General features: G+C 34.7%; 2 protein-coding genes across 2 annotated transcripts; both read left to right on the top strand.

The window, feature by feature from the left end:
* The first annotated feature begins 3,275 nt into the window (after nucleotides 1-3,275).
* Nucleotides 3,276-5,075, top strand: LOC108258651 (integumentary mucin C.1-like). Its single transcript, XM_017457436.3, has 2 exons — nucleotides 3,276-3,380; nucleotides 4,141-5,075. The coding sequence occupies exons 1-2, from the start codon at nucleotides 3,309-3,311 to the stop codon at nucleotides 4,573-4,575; spliced, it is 507 nt and encodes a 168-aa protein (XP_017312925.2). The 5' UTR covers nucleotides 3,276-3,308; the 3' UTR covers nucleotides 4,576-5,075.
* Nucleotides 5,076-9,170: 4,095 nt separating this feature from the next.
* Nucleotides 9,171-10,826, top strand: LOC108258663 (uncharacterized). Its single transcript, XM_017457462.3, has 2 exons — nucleotides 9,171-9,357; nucleotides 10,206-10,826. The coding sequence occupies exons 1-2, from the start codon at nucleotides 9,271-9,273 to the stop codon at nucleotides 10,440-10,442; spliced, it is 324 nt and encodes a 107-aa protein (XP_017312951.1). The 5' UTR covers nucleotides 9,171-9,270; the 3' UTR covers nucleotides 10,443-10,826.
* Nucleotides 10,827-15,281: the final 4,455 nt, after the last annotated feature.

Here is a 15,281-nt window from a genome sequence, read left to right as displayed (position 1 = left end):
AAGAGTGGTGTCTTATTTTAAAACATGTTTCGGCAGAAATGTATAAAGTTACACCTAATGAGCAAGTCAGAGGTGATGGTGGTGAGGAAAAACACCCTGAGATGACATGAGGAAGAAAACTTGAGAGGAACCAGACTCAAAAGGAAACACAACCTAATCTAGGTGACACTGGATAGTGTGAATATAAATTATTTCCTTTCTATAACTGTACACTATATAGTCAAAAAGTGCTAAGTATGTTAAAAGGAATTTGAGTATGAGCATCATTAGAGTGCTTAGGGTTAAGGAATACAGCAAACATATAACACACATTATGTATAAAAATATAATAAACAATATGATCCTAATGGAAAAGACCTTCAAACCTCTGAGTGTAATTATGTGTTTATTAATGTATTAATTTAGAAGAAAAAGGGAAAAACCATGTTGTCTTATAAACTCCATAATCATCACCTTCTGACCAATCAGAATCCAGAACTCAAAAGCGCTGTGATGTTGAAAGCTGCCAAACAAATAACTGTAAAGACAGTGAACACAGAGAGTTTCCGTGTGTGCTTGTGTGTGTGTGTGTGTGTGTGTGTGTGTGTGTGTGTGTGTGTGTGTGTGTGTGTGTGTGTGTGAGGAGATACTGTGAATAGGTGTGTGTGAAAGGAAATTAAGTTTCTTTTCCAGCTTTGAAGAAATGAAACTTATACTGTACGCTTATATCAGTAAGAAGTCAGACCTCAGTGTATGGCTGGGTGATATGATAATGTAATGTATATATAATAATTTCACAAGTTCAAGATGTGAGCAAAAGTTTGTACACCCTTAGCACAAAATGAAGAGGAGGAACAACTAGAAAAACCCAAAACATTTCAGTGTATTTCTTGGAATCGATCATTCAGGGCATGACTTTTAATAACAAAGTCATGCCCTGACTTTGTTATGCCCAATGCCCAATTTTTTAATAACAAACAAACTTTTGCAAATAGTTTTCTCCTGATACTTTGTTATTTTTGTTTGTTCTTTTTGAATTATTAGGATTTTGCAGATAAATTGTAAAATAGATGTGATTCAGAAAACCATGAGGAGGTAAAACTGTCACACTGACTGATTAGCTGCGATGAACTAAGTAGCCGATCAGATGTTAAAATGTTTTTTTTTTAGGGGGGGGGGGGGGGGGGGGGTTAAAGTGTTGCCTAATTTTCCTTCTAAATATACATTTCTGTAAATGTTTAAAGTTTTTTTTGTTTAAAATGCAGCACTAGCACTACGGCTTTGCTTGGAATTTCATAGTAAATAGCATGATATATATCATGTATCCTGAAAACTCTCTGTATCATGTTATAAGATAATATTTCCATATCACTCAGCCTTAACTCACTATGATGTAAGGATTAAGGCACACAAATGAACGTTTTATAAACCTGGTGTGGTAGAGTTTATCAGATCCTGTTCCACAGTAACACTGTGTTTATGAGCAGATTTTATTCCTCATAAAGCTGGAAGGCTTTATTAAAGAAAGGGAACTGTACACTGTCTGTTTAACCACAAGCATATATTTTGTTTAAATATCTGCCTTAAACCCACATTCAGGAGAAAGTACTGATATATGAATAATCTTATTATTTCTCTTTTTTCATCCTAACTAAACAAAAACAATTGTTCATTTGGTTTGGCAACATATACATTTATGAAATAATTGATAAATGAGGCATATTTTGTGTAGCTTGGACATCTTGGACAACTAGCATCATCACTGTTCATAATCTCTAGTGTGGTTTGGTACACTCTGACCTCCTATGCCCCGCCCACTATGCCCCTCCCCACAGTTTAATGATGTCATTTTATCAGAAAGAATGCATGACAGTAAAATTCCTCTTTGAGAGACAGAAATCAAGTCACATTTTTCTTCTCTAATGTGACATATTTATACGTTTTTATCAATTATATCTAATCAGTTGGAGGAGCTAAATGTAACATCAAACTATTGGTTAACATTATTTTTTTATCCACCTGCCGGTGTGTGAATGGTGATGTAGTAAAAATTCAATAAGACATGAAGAAAGTGGCGGCATTTTGATGGAAGATTATAAAAATGAACGATGTGGTATTACTCCTCCATCCTATGCCCCACCCTATGCCCCACCCTCCAAAAGTTGTGTACAAACTGACCAAGGATACAAACTAACAATGTACAGAGAAACCGGAAAGTGTAAACTCCTCTGTCCTGAACACTTTATGAAGTACTGTGACCATTACAAAGCGCTGACACTGGATACTCCTTCCATAAATGTTAAATCAACATCCCCTAACAAAAAACTTCACCACGTCAACAATTATACATTTTTCATTTTTAAACAACAAGTAACAACACTTAAAAAACATCAATTATTAGTTTTAGATTATATGCAGTGTCCACTGTATGAGTCCCTGTGAATGAGCTGTTACTATAGAAACCATAAAAACGTATTAGAACGAGCGCATTAATATAAACCTATCTGTCGTACAAAAATAATACACACCTTCTGACCAATCAGATTTGAGAATTGCATCACACTGTGGTATAAAAAGCATTTCTTGTTGTATAAAAAACATTTCTAATAGCAAATATGTCACAACTGGAATTAGGTGTGTGTTTGTTGTTTTGGTGAATCCTTTAATGTATGAGAAAGAGAGCATCCTGAGAGACAATTTTGTGACCAGACATGTGACCTGACGGTCAGAGAGATAAACGAGTAAATAGTTAATCACCGATCCTGAGTGCACAAGGGAACTCATTGTTAATGACGATTATCTGATCCACTTGTTAGACACTCAACTGCACGTCTTGTCCTGTTCAGCTGGTATTTCCTCTAGTGAGAGTTCCTGCAGAAGTTTATTACTCTGAACTTGCGAGGGCGTCATCAGCCACAAATTATCATTTAATATTAAAAGCAGTCCACTACAATAATACTGTAATATATATAATTTATTATTATTGTAATGTTTTGGATAGTTTCTAAGTTCTTGAATATTATACATCTGTGTTTAAGCCTTTAAATAATTATCTGTACTGTCTTTTCGATTTATGATCCACCAAACTCAACTCTGTGTGCCAATATTATCCATGATGCTCAATCATTTGCTTAGCTCTCACCCTCGCCAAGTTTGTTGAGAACAAAGAGCTACCGCTCTTCAGAGAGCCGAGTCCAGACCAAGGACGATGATAATGATGGAGATAGGACAGGGATGATGCTGCACCTTGAGCATTTCATTAACACAGCTATAAAATGGTGCAATGCAGAGGCGGGTGTCAGGGTAGAAAACGAGCCAGCAAGGTCCTTATGGTCCCATCTAGAGACATCATGAGATGCTTAGCTGTTCACATTGTTTATCTGCTGGTGCTGCAAGCTAAGGTGAGTAATAATGGATGTTACACAATAGGAAACCATATTTGGAGCAAAATTCAAGGCTGAAGTTAAAGTTCATGGTTACATTTAAAGTTAGAGAAAATGTTTGTACTTGCTTTGTTTTTCATGCAAAGAAATCTGTACTGTACTGAAAAAAAAATCCTGTTAAATGTATGGTAAAAAAAACTATTACCTGTTGTCGGCAGAAATCTACTGTAAAAAAAAACAAAAAAAACCCCCACAGAAACACACAAATGTATACTGGTTTACAGTACTCTTTAAAAAAAAATCATTAAAATCTACAATAAAAATCAGGTTACTGGAACAGTACTGTAAAAAATATAGTATATAGATGTTTTTTTTAACAGTATAGCATCACTTTTAACGATTAAATGAGGTTCTATTTACATGTAAATTTAATAAATGCATTTCATTCTGTAGAAATTGCCATACATCTGTGAATGTTATTTTTTTAAATCATGTGCATTTTATCAGCTTAAGACTGTTTGTTTAAAGACATTTTCTGTAAAAAAATAAATAAATACATAAATAAATAATAATAATAAAAAAAACCCTACATGATTCTGTTATGTAAGTAATAGATAATGTTAAGTACAGCAAGCCTAGGAATGATTTTTGGCTGCTAACGTTTCTTTTTAGAACTTAGACACACCTGAACAGGTCATGCCCACCTAAGATGAACCCAGAGCAACTTTTTACAAACCTTTGATATATTTTGTTCATCTGTTTCTCCGTCTCTCAACAGCATGTTTGCGGAGACTGTACCACATGTATTGCGACAGCCACTGGGCAAAGCTCTGACTCCTGGACTCCAACCTCTACCTCAACCATGTCAAATCTCATCACTGTCAATGAGTCCATAACATCCAGCAACACCACCAGCATCAGCTTCAAAGCTACAACCAACCAAAACCAGCACAGCTCATCTCAAACCCCAGACCCCACCACAGGAACCTCAGTGCACTATCTGCTGACCTCCACTGGAACCCTGCCATCCAGTGTTCCTCCAACTATCACCACCAACACCACCAACACCACCATTAACACCATCAGTTCTTCTAAAAACAATACCATTTTGTTTCAGAATCCTCTTCACAGCAGCACCACTTCTTATTTCCTCAATCGGGTTCTCGTCAGGTTCCTGCTCTGCCCTGTTCTCATTTCAGCAACAGTGCCATAAGGTTCCTCCACAAAGACAAGCTGAGGAACCCTCTTGTTTCTGGCTTTTTCTGGACTTTATTCCTTAAATACAAGCTGAGGAACCGTCTTGTTTCTGGCTTTTTCTGGACTTTATTCCTTAAATACTTTACACATTACTTTTCAGATTGTTCTAAAAGTTGAAATACAACACAAAACCATGAGAAAGAACTTTAGATTGAATAAACACAACACTGTCATGAAAGCCTTAACAGAGACCTACATGTTAAGTGTCTGAGCACGATGCGTGCTGTGTGTACGGTTCTTAGACCAGGGCTGGAGCAATGATATGAACTTTTAGTTTTATTTTACCTTTATTCTCTGTAGGTTGTATGTCTTTTATACAATTGCTATATCTTTAGACATTTTTTCTATTTGTATTTCTAGATGTTGCATGATATAAATTTATGACATATTTTCTACTTTATTAGAATTACTTATTTTTCATTTTGCCTATTTTTAATAAAAGTTTTATAGATTCTATTTTCATTCGTCTTTTTGATATTGTTCTATTCTACACTTATTTAAAAAAAATAAATTTATATCTATTGAGTCTATATATTTAGTTTTTATTTTATATTGTCTTCTACACCACAATCTTGTCCATCTAAAGAAGTGAAGATTCAGCACTCAATGTCAAAACACTCATATCCAGATTTTAGGCCTAAACTTTTCTCACACTGGCTTTAACACATGATCATAGGTGTGCTGATTCAGCTCCTTCCCATGGGTGAAGGAGAAATGGGCGGTGTGCTGTAATATAAGTGAAGCCTCCATTAGTGCTGAGCAAGTCCAGAGAAATCAGAACCTGAGATAACACACATCCACACAGCAGCGTCCAACACATGATGAAGTCCGTCTCCGTCTACTCCCGCATGAAGCTCCTGCTCGCTGCACTGTGTCTGGCAACGATGATTCAAACTTCAGAATCTCAGGTGGGTTCCAACAAAACTATATTCAAAAGCTATAAAGTGAGAAACCTATGACCCAATTCATCCTAAGTATATTGAGATATTTAGCTTACTCTTACATCTTACAAAAACTTTATTATGGCACATAATTGTTTACTATTACTAACATACCAGTTAACAAAAGTACAAAAATTAAGATATAAAAAGTAACAAACAGATAAGATACATACTTTATAATATTTTGTAATAATATAAGTAAAACATTTGGTTATAGGCCAATTTATGGAACATTTTCCTTCATAAGATTCTAAAATATTTATGAGACTAATAAGTTACGTCTGAGTATCTTCACTAATTTCAAGGCTAATTTAAAAAATCCATAAACAGAATTATAATAAATAAACATTTTTTAAAATTTGCCACTATTTCAGAGTAAAACCGTAGCACTGAATCAAATACGCTTAACTGTCTAAAGTTAAATCTATAATGCTGAATCCAAAATGGCTTCCCTCTCCTTATGCAGTGGACTAAGCTATATATCACTTGAAATATCACTTCCAAATATCACATCGGGATATCACATCTATTCCAGATGAATTGTAAGTGTTTCATTGGCATGTATTAGATATATTTAAACTAAAAGAGAAAATAAAAGCGTGAATGGTGCTTATTTTTGTCTATTTTAGTCCAACACCACTACAGCCATTTCCCACACTGCAGCACCGGTGACTATGAGTGAACAAAACAACACCAACTCATCGAACTCAATGCTGCCTTCCGGATTTACAGTCACTGCCAACCCAATCGGCATCACAAAGCCTGTGACCAAGGTTCCGATGAAACATCCAAAAGACTGGAGCTCAGAGGAGATCTTCGACCACGACGAAAAGCAAGACAGAAGCAGTGAGGGGAAAAAGAGAAAAAGAGAGAAGAAGAGAAAGAGAGCAAGAAAGATTGAATATGAATTTTAAAATCCTTCATTTTAAAGCATTCATGATTTGAGCGATCCTGACCAACAAATAAATAGGATTTTAAATAATCAAATAAATAAATAAATATACTGATAAATCCATATGCAGACATGAGTACACATGATTCATTAGTTAATGAAAACCTTTTCTTTTTCAAATAAGCTTATCATTAAACACAGAGCACATTGTAGCAGCAGATTACATTAACCCAAACCCTAGAAATTTAAATAAATTATATTTGAAAAGTTCTTGTGACATCATGTAAAGCATTTTTTGCTCATTGTTTTGGCTGTGCTGTACACTGTGACTTTTGCTTTGAATAAAGTTATTGGTGGTTTGAACAGTCCCTCTGTTTAGCATTACATCACTGCCCAAACCAAGAACATGAATTTGCCTAGATTTGGGAAACTATATAAATAAATATTCAAATTGATAAAAGTACACACTGAATGGGTTTTCCAATCCATCCTCGCAAATTATTCAACCCTAGGGGCAGTTTACAGTGACAGCTGACCATAAGCAATATATCATCTGCATATGCTGGCACACAGAAAGATCACATTGATAAAGCAATGATACTTGCATAACTTTGGTTCAATTGTTGATAAGCCAGTGTCAACTTTAAATAACTTGTTCCATCACCTTCCCTAGTCTTGCGGCTAAAGCTTATAGGTCTACCTTGCAGTCAGTACACAACAAGGCCACTGGGCCCCAGTTGCTTGGCTAGTTAAGTCTCCCTTCTTTAGTAACAGGTTTAGGACAATTCATTAACAATTCAGCAGCTTAACACCTTAAAGCTATCCCTTTATATTTTATATTATAAAATATATTTATATTTATATTATAACTATTATATATTTTATATATAAAATCCTCGTAATGTGGCATAGTGAATTCTGCCTCAGCCAGCAGTGTGTGGAAGAGCACATTTGGTGGTGCAGGTTGCCAAACACCATCCAGACCAACTTGGGCCCAAGCTGCTGCAATGGTTAGTTTGAGCCTGTCAGTGACACCTGTGAGCTAGCAGAGACAGGCCAGATGCCACTAAGGCTATTACCATTGTAAGCTAGGACAAATATCCTGTAGTAATAACATCCTCATGAGGAGGAAGACTAGTCATTCGAAAATAAGGAGGGCTCTGTTGAAGGATGTGAGCCACTGAACTCCTGAATCAGTGATTTTATCCGAATTACATCTGCTGCCAAGTCATTAACTGACATATATAGCAGCACAGATTTCTTTTCTGGGTTTCTTATCATGCTTTATCAGTCAACACCAAATATTTGGGCTGTTAACTGTCTATTCTGTTTTATTTTGTCTATTATGTATATTTTGCCTATTATGTTATTTTTACTAATATATCTATTTCATTTTGATTCATGTCAGGGATGTCCACCTCACGCTAAACGCTGTGTGCAGAGGTGCTTCTATGTTGTCATGCCTTTGTTTACTTTGCCACATGTGTTGTGTATTGTCCTGGTGGACCCCAAGTCAAAAGAGAAGCAGTGACTGACATTTTCGTTGAATACAGATCCCTCTATAGGCTGACAGAGCGGCCTTCTCAGTCCTGCTCATGCTAGAAGATGACTGGTTTATGTTTTTGGACTACCCAGATATTGTTGTTTGTAGATCTCCTAACTGTTTCTGATTCCTGATATTGATAAGAGCACTTTCTGTAACTGCAATTGCATCCGTCTCAAACCTCGCCTTGTGTGACAATCTGGTGTTAATTTTATTTGAAATGAATTACTATTTAATGAATTACTATTATTTTATTTGCAGATTTTGCATAAACAAAAATATATTACATTTTTTAAAATGTAAATGAACAATTTTCTATGGGACTCAGGTCACGACTTCATAATGAGCATACCAATACTTTCACTCCATTCTTTTGGCTGACTTGCTTGCATTTCCACATAGTACCAACGGCAAAAAGGCACTGCCTCTAAAGGCAAGCGCTTAAATACAGCCACAGGTGCTTCCAATTAACTCCTAATTATGACCTAATTGGCCAATCAGAAGCTTTTAAAAGTCATTACATCAATTTCTGGAATCTTCCAGACTGTTTAAAGAGAAAGTCAATTTGGTGTATGTTAACTTTTGACACACTGGAATTCTGATATGGAGAATTAAAGCTGAAATAAATCTGTCTCTAATCGAATGGGCTGTCCAATCTTATTCGCAGAGGCCCAGTGTGGGTGCAGGTTTTCGTTCCAGTCAAGGAATGCTTGGTTGGAATGAAAACCTGTTCCCAAACTGGCCATTTCCAGATAAGATTACACATCCCTGTTTTAAAACATCATCTGATGTGAACAAAGTAGACTCCCCTAACAGAACTGTATACTAACATGAAATGTGTGGAGTTGTGAAAAATGAAAATTGTGTATTTATAGAATAAATGTATGTACAGTTTTGGCTTAAACCTGTTCTACTTCAAGTTTGCTTAGTCCTATTTTATTTGCTCTCTTTCCAGTTTTATCTATTTATTTCTATTGTCTCTATATTGTTTTTTATATGATCTACAGGACACACTGTGAACTTTCAGAAAATGCACTATTGTAAACCTTCACCTGTATTCAGACTTTAACCCTAAAGCTTTTCCTCCTGAGGTAGTTTAGTCACCAGAGGTGTTCTCACACCGGCCTGATCATTGTTGCGCTGATTCAGCTCCTGCCCACAGGTGAGGGAGAAATGGGCGGTGCACTATAATATAAGTGAAACCTCCATTAGTGACCAAGTCCAGAGAACCCAGAACCTGAGATCACACACATCCACACAGCAGCGTCTGACACCATGAAGCCTGTTTCGGTCTGCTCCAGCATGAAGCTCCTTCTCGCTGCACTGTGTGTGGCAGTGACGATTCACATTTCAGCATCTCAGGTGGGTTTTAACAAAACTATATTCAAGAAAAAGCTGTTTAAGATTTAGTCAGAAAAAGTTCTTTAACACCAAATAAGAGTGGAAAAAAATATAAAGATTTACAAATATAAAAGCACAATTTGTTTTATCTGACTTTAAAATATTTTTAATATAAATATTTGCCTTTTTTTTGTCATTGTCAATGTTGGAACTGTTTTACTAAGTTAATCCTGTGTGTAGTAAAATATGATTATCTGAGGAGGAAAAAGGAAATACAAAATCGGGATAAGGAAAAGAATATGATATTCAAAGTAGCTAATGTGTGTAACCAATATATATAATAAATAAAAATGGAAAAGGAAAGATTATTTTTAAACGCTAAACGCTCTCGTGAAAATGAATCTTTTTTTTTTTTGTTTTAAATAAAAAAAATGTTAAAACATATTAAAAAAATAGAAGAATAAATAATACAAACAATAAAGCAAAAATGAAAACAGTGCTACTACTAACTCAAAGATGTCATGTGCATGGTAATGTCATTGCCAAGGTTAGAATAAACAGATAAGATACATTCTATTCTATTGGCCGATTTTATTTAATAATGAAATAAATATTTCAAAGAGCAACATTCTGTGAATGGAAGGTAAAACATTTAAAAGGATAAGAATCTAATAAAGAGAATTGTTAGGCTATATAAATCAATGTTGTCTCTTACTAGGATTTGTTGTGTACATGACTGTCAGTGTCGTAAATATATAATATCTAAAGTGAATTTTAAATCATTTGAAATAATGCTGAATAGGAAATGACTCCCTACTCTGTGTACAAAACATTGTACATAAGTGTGAACGCTTTTTTGTCTGTTTTAGAACATAAATTCAACCACTTCAACAACAGGGTTGACTTTGTTCACTAGCGCCTCTTCCTCTTCCTCCTCCGTCACCACTTTATCTACTGGATCTACCCAGAAGTCCACAGTTGCAGCGTCTTCCAGCAAGCCTTTGTCCACAATTCCAACAGGCGGGGGCGTGCGGATCGGCGCGCTAACTGACGTCCTGTTCATGTCGCTGTTCGTGACTTTGACTGTGGTGATGAGCGCCTCCTAAAGGCCAAAACACACACACACACACACACACACACACACACACACACACACACACACACACACTGTAATCCTACTATGTACACAGGCAATGTTAACAGCTCCATGTTGCAAGCTATGAAATTTGTATAATTGCTGTTTTACGAGACGTATACACCTATAGCGTACCTTCCCACTTATTTTATTGTTGTTGTTATTATTATACAATCACATTATTAATCTCTTGCTTGACATAGGCTAGTATGTAATTCATTAATTAGCATAATTGAAAATGATAATATTGCATTATTTTGTAGCTTATGCATATTTTATATAAATGATTGTAAGTACATGAATAACCATATATTTGTAATTGTTTTAATTCACTATTAAAGTAAGATGAGCAGAACACACAGAATTATACAACACTAATTTCTCGTACTCAATATTATATTTACTTCAATAATAAAATAGAACATTTTAAAAAAAATAAATAGCCATCGTAGATAGGCATAACCACAAAAAAGAATATAAACACAAATTTACCTTATTATATGCTCAATACAAACCAAGTGCTAAGATTTTTTTTAAGTAGCCTAAGCAGCATAAAAATTATGCCATGATCATTATCGTCCATAATGCCGTAAAAAACTGACACTCACGCACACTTCAGTCACACAGACACACACCAGTGGTGATGACTGATAAGTATGATGTAGCCTACTTTTTAATTTGATTTAAAACTAATAATAATTTAACCGGTGATGAGTGTCATGTTTCACTTAATAGAGTGGAGCAGTGATTGTCATTTTGTAATGGCAAAACCCGGAAATGAGTTAGCATTTTAGCCCTTCCGGTTCCATCCTCCCGAAGTCAATGGGGTTTTTTGAATGGGATTTTGGTTAAAAGCCTGAAATAAGGTTTGTGGTGAACACAAGCTCAAAATATTTTATTATTTTAATAGTTTCTGTCCAGTTTCTGTTGTTGTTAGACAATGTTTGTTTTTTTGTTTTCCCCCATAATGCAACCAGAAGTATTTTTTTTGTTGGCACCATAATAAGCTTTAGAGGCACAATTATCAAACATACGTATTTAAAAAAATAAAATAAAAAAAAATAAAAACTTTCATAAAAGCTAGATCAAAATAAAACTTCTTTATTCCCCAAAGAAAAACAATCCAAAAGAGCTGCACATATAAACAAATTTAATTTTCTTATAATAATAATGCAGCATGGGCACAATTCCCCCCCAAAAAATGTGAATAAATCTGTATTATGGAAAATGTTTTTATATCAAGTTTGGAAAAGTTGTCGGAAGCTTTGTGATGGTAATGCTGAAGTCAAGTGGCTGTGGTGTAGTTTGTTTATAGCGTACAGTTAGCTTTTATTTCTAGCAACTGTATTTAGGCTTCAAACTTCCTAAAAGCTGTGTTCATTTATGAAAATGATCTTGGTGGACAGAACCTGTTAGTACTGTAAACTTGATCACAGAGCTTAATTTTTACTATATGGGAAAATCCTGTTGGGTTTTTGTTGAGGGAACCAATGTGAGGCTAACTTCCGGAACAAAATGACGTCATCGCTGCGCCACACACTGCCGCTTATTTACATCATCATTAGGAGGCGCGAACAAACCATTTTGACCAAACAAACTTTTCTGAGGTAATAAAACACATGCGGAAAGTTAAATGTGGCTAGGTACTATTAATCGGATTCGGTTTATATGGTGACGCCCTAGGCAGCTGCCTATGATACCTAATAGATTGACTGGCTCTGCTCTAACAAAAAAAAAAAAATGTCATTACATCTGAAATAAATGATACCTTAAAATTAATTTTTTAATAAAATGATGTCATACATTTCAAAATGGTTAGTGTATTATATCATAGTTAGCTTGTCAGATTTATTTTTGCATCATCATATTTATGTATTTATATTAAACACTTCTATATAAACAACAAAAAGCTATACATTACTTTCATTTAATCCCTCTTTCTCCATCTTTGTGTAACTCAGGCTTTGTTTGTGGACTCTCTGGACTGTCTGCTGATGTGCTTTACATGTTGTTAGAAATCCTGCTGTAACCTTTTGTCCAGCAACTTTGTTTTGGGCCAAATATGTCAGCAAAATATATATTTTTTCCATCTACGAAGCATAGTTTCACACTTGCCTTATCATAAAGATCTTCAAAACATGAGGTGCTGCTTCCTGAACTGCTTATCTGTGATTTCACGGTATCCCAAATCCAAGACGCTAACTGTAAAATAATCATTTTAATCCATATCCATTTAATGAATAGATTAGTTTACTTTCAGCTTAAATTTATAACGTGATATGTTCCACTTAATGTGTATATTATACAGGACATAACAGTATGACCGTGATAAAAAAAACAGCACATCACTTTAATGCAATCCCCGAAAGTATTGGAACATCAAGGCCAGGAAATGAAAGTTGAAACTCTGATCTTTCATGTTATATTTATCTTTTCATCTCAAACACAAATGCCACTCAGTGTATGGCAAAAACAAAACTGTTCCAATACTTTCAGAAGGGACTGTATATACACAGTTATTTCTGATGTATATACATGAGTTATTTCTGATGATGTTTTTTTTTTTTTTTTTTTTTTTTAAAGCAAACCTTTCCAGTTTTAGCAAGTGGAACAAAAGAAAAAAGAAATAACTAATGTTCATACTGATACTGCAGTGTTTTTCAGCATTTAATGTACGTAAAAAAATGAAAACTGTAAGACCATGGTGCAACTGAAAATCCATAAATAATTTGGGTTGTGGTGGGTGTATAAGGGCAAGCATCGCCCACCCCTGCCCACCTCTCAGCGATCAGATAGGAATGTTCCATTTCACAATCCTGCCAAGTTTCACTTTCAAGTAAATGCAAGAGCACAAATGTTTGTGTGTGTGTGTGTGTGTGTGTGTCTTTGAACTCTAGTTTTACCTTTCATACATTTAAAATTTCAAGAAAGGGTGTTTGCAGGTGAAGATTCTAAATTAGAAATTAGTTTTAAATTGTTATTTGCAATGTTAGAATAATACAGCTAAATTTTATAGCTAAACAAATACTGTCCATACATATATACTTAATATTCATAAAATATTTCCTTTAACATGACTATTTCATATACAAATTAATTTCATAATCCCATCAATCTTATCTTTGAACTGCTTAAAAAAGACCTCTTATTGCATAGCAGTAAAATGAAAGAGTAACTTCATCATACCAACCATATTTCTCAGTAAAAAAAGGACAATTAAGTATGAACTGAGTCATTAAATTGGTTTAATAAATAAATTATTAAAGTGATGCTTATCAGCTGTTCTTCTCAGAACTCCACAGGTGAGAATGTGAGGATGGGAAAATATTTTACAAGATATTTGCATTACCACTGCAATACTGAAAGTGTTATGCAAAAAAAACAAAAAAAAAAAAAAACAAATATGCAAATGACACTGAATGACAAAAATGCCTCAGTGTAGTGAGAATGGATGAAACCAAAGTCCTGACTGTCTGTGGTCATTAAAAATCCCAGGACACTTATTGTAAAGAGTACGGGTGGGCCACATTGGCCCTTATCTATCATGGCCCAATAATAATACCCATCTCTCAATTGGCTACATCTCATTCTCCTCTCCACTAACAGCTGGTGTGTGGTGGATGTTCTGGCACACCATGGCCGCCATCACATCATCCAGGTGGATACTACACAGGGGGAGACCCCCCCCCCCCCCCCCCCCCCCCACACACACACACACACTGTGTGAAGTGCTTTGTGTCTAGAAAAGCACTATATATATGTAAGGAATTATTACTTATACTATCTTTCTTACTTATGCTTTCTTTGTATACTATCTTGCTTTGGGTTCTTTCATTATTTATTTTTCATTATTTACTTTCATTACTTTCTTTTTATTTTTTCTTTACTCAATTTCTTTACTTTCTTTACTTATTTACTTTAATTTTTAAAAATTTACTTTACTGTGCAAAAATATCAGCGTCTAAATTCTGAATGTCAGGCAAAAATTATTAATATTTTACTCCACTGATTCTTATAACTGTAGAACACATTATTGAAAACTTTGACAATTTGAAGGATCTTATCATTATCAGTATACCTAATAAACTGCAGACTCTGTATTTCCCTTACGTATAACGTACAGCTTGCATGTTCACTACATACAGCTGTCATTTGACTATGACTTATGTGTCATTCCTACTGATTTCAGATAATAATAATGTATGTAAAATAAAATATTAAAGAATAATGGAAACAGTTTTGGAAATACATAATCTGAAGAATTAGTGTGACGTTTCACAGCGGATTACCACATAACATGTCAAATGATAACTTCCTGCAATGTGTATTCAAATGATGCCAGCCCTATTCTGGGACAGCTCACATCTAACTTTTAGGAAGCTGACGTTTCATTTCCACAAAATGAAGACAATGGGCATGCACCTCATGGTACTTGTGGCCTTCTTGACAGCACAGGTATGTCTTCCAATAAATAAATCCACATTAATTGACTTGAAATCCTATATATCTTTTAGGATAATATAAAAAATAATAGGATGTGCATGTTTGTTTGGATTATGAACCTCAACACTTTTGGCTGTGTAGATTACTATGCATAGTAATAATATAGAGATTAAATTTGTTTCAGCACAGTTTTGGCAGTTTGCAGCTGCAAATAAAATATTTAATTTTACTTTGTTCCTGTCATTTCTATGAAGCTGTCTGAATGGATTATGCATCTCATAACGTTACAACAGCGACATGTCTTTGTTAAAATGTTATTTGCTGGTGTGATCAGTAACTGGAAAATATAAAAAGATGTAAGCGTGTA

Source organism: Ictalurus punctatus, chromosome 2, assembly GCF_001660625.3.
Source record: "Ictalurus punctatus breed USDA103 chromosome 2, Coco_2.0, whole genome shotgun sequence".
Lineage (NCBI taxonomy): Eukaryota > Metazoa > Chordata > Actinopteri > Siluriformes > Ictaluridae > Ictalurus > Ictalurus punctatus.
The sequence above is the reverse complement of the archived record's forward strand: the minus strand, read 5'-3'. Positions and strand labels throughout refer to the sequence as shown.

Bases quoted from the DNA above. Each gene is read 5' to 3' on its own strand.
- LOC108258651 (XM_017457436.3), top strand. From the start codon at position 3,309: ATGGTCCCATCTAGAGACATCATGAGATGCTTAGCTGTTCACATTGTT. The intron at 3,381-4,140 runs GTGAGTAATAAT...GTCTCTCAACAG, and splicing joins TGCTGGTGCTGCAAGCTAAG to CATGTTTGCGGAGACTGTAC.
- LOC108258663 (XM_017457462.3), top strand. From the start codon at position 9,271: ATGAAGCCTGTTTCGGTCTGCTCCAGCATGAAGCTCCTTCTCGCTGCA. The intron at 9,358-10,205 runs GTGGGTTTTAAC...TGTCTGTTTTAG, and splicing joins TTCACATTTCAGCATCTCAG to AACATAAATTCAACCACTTC.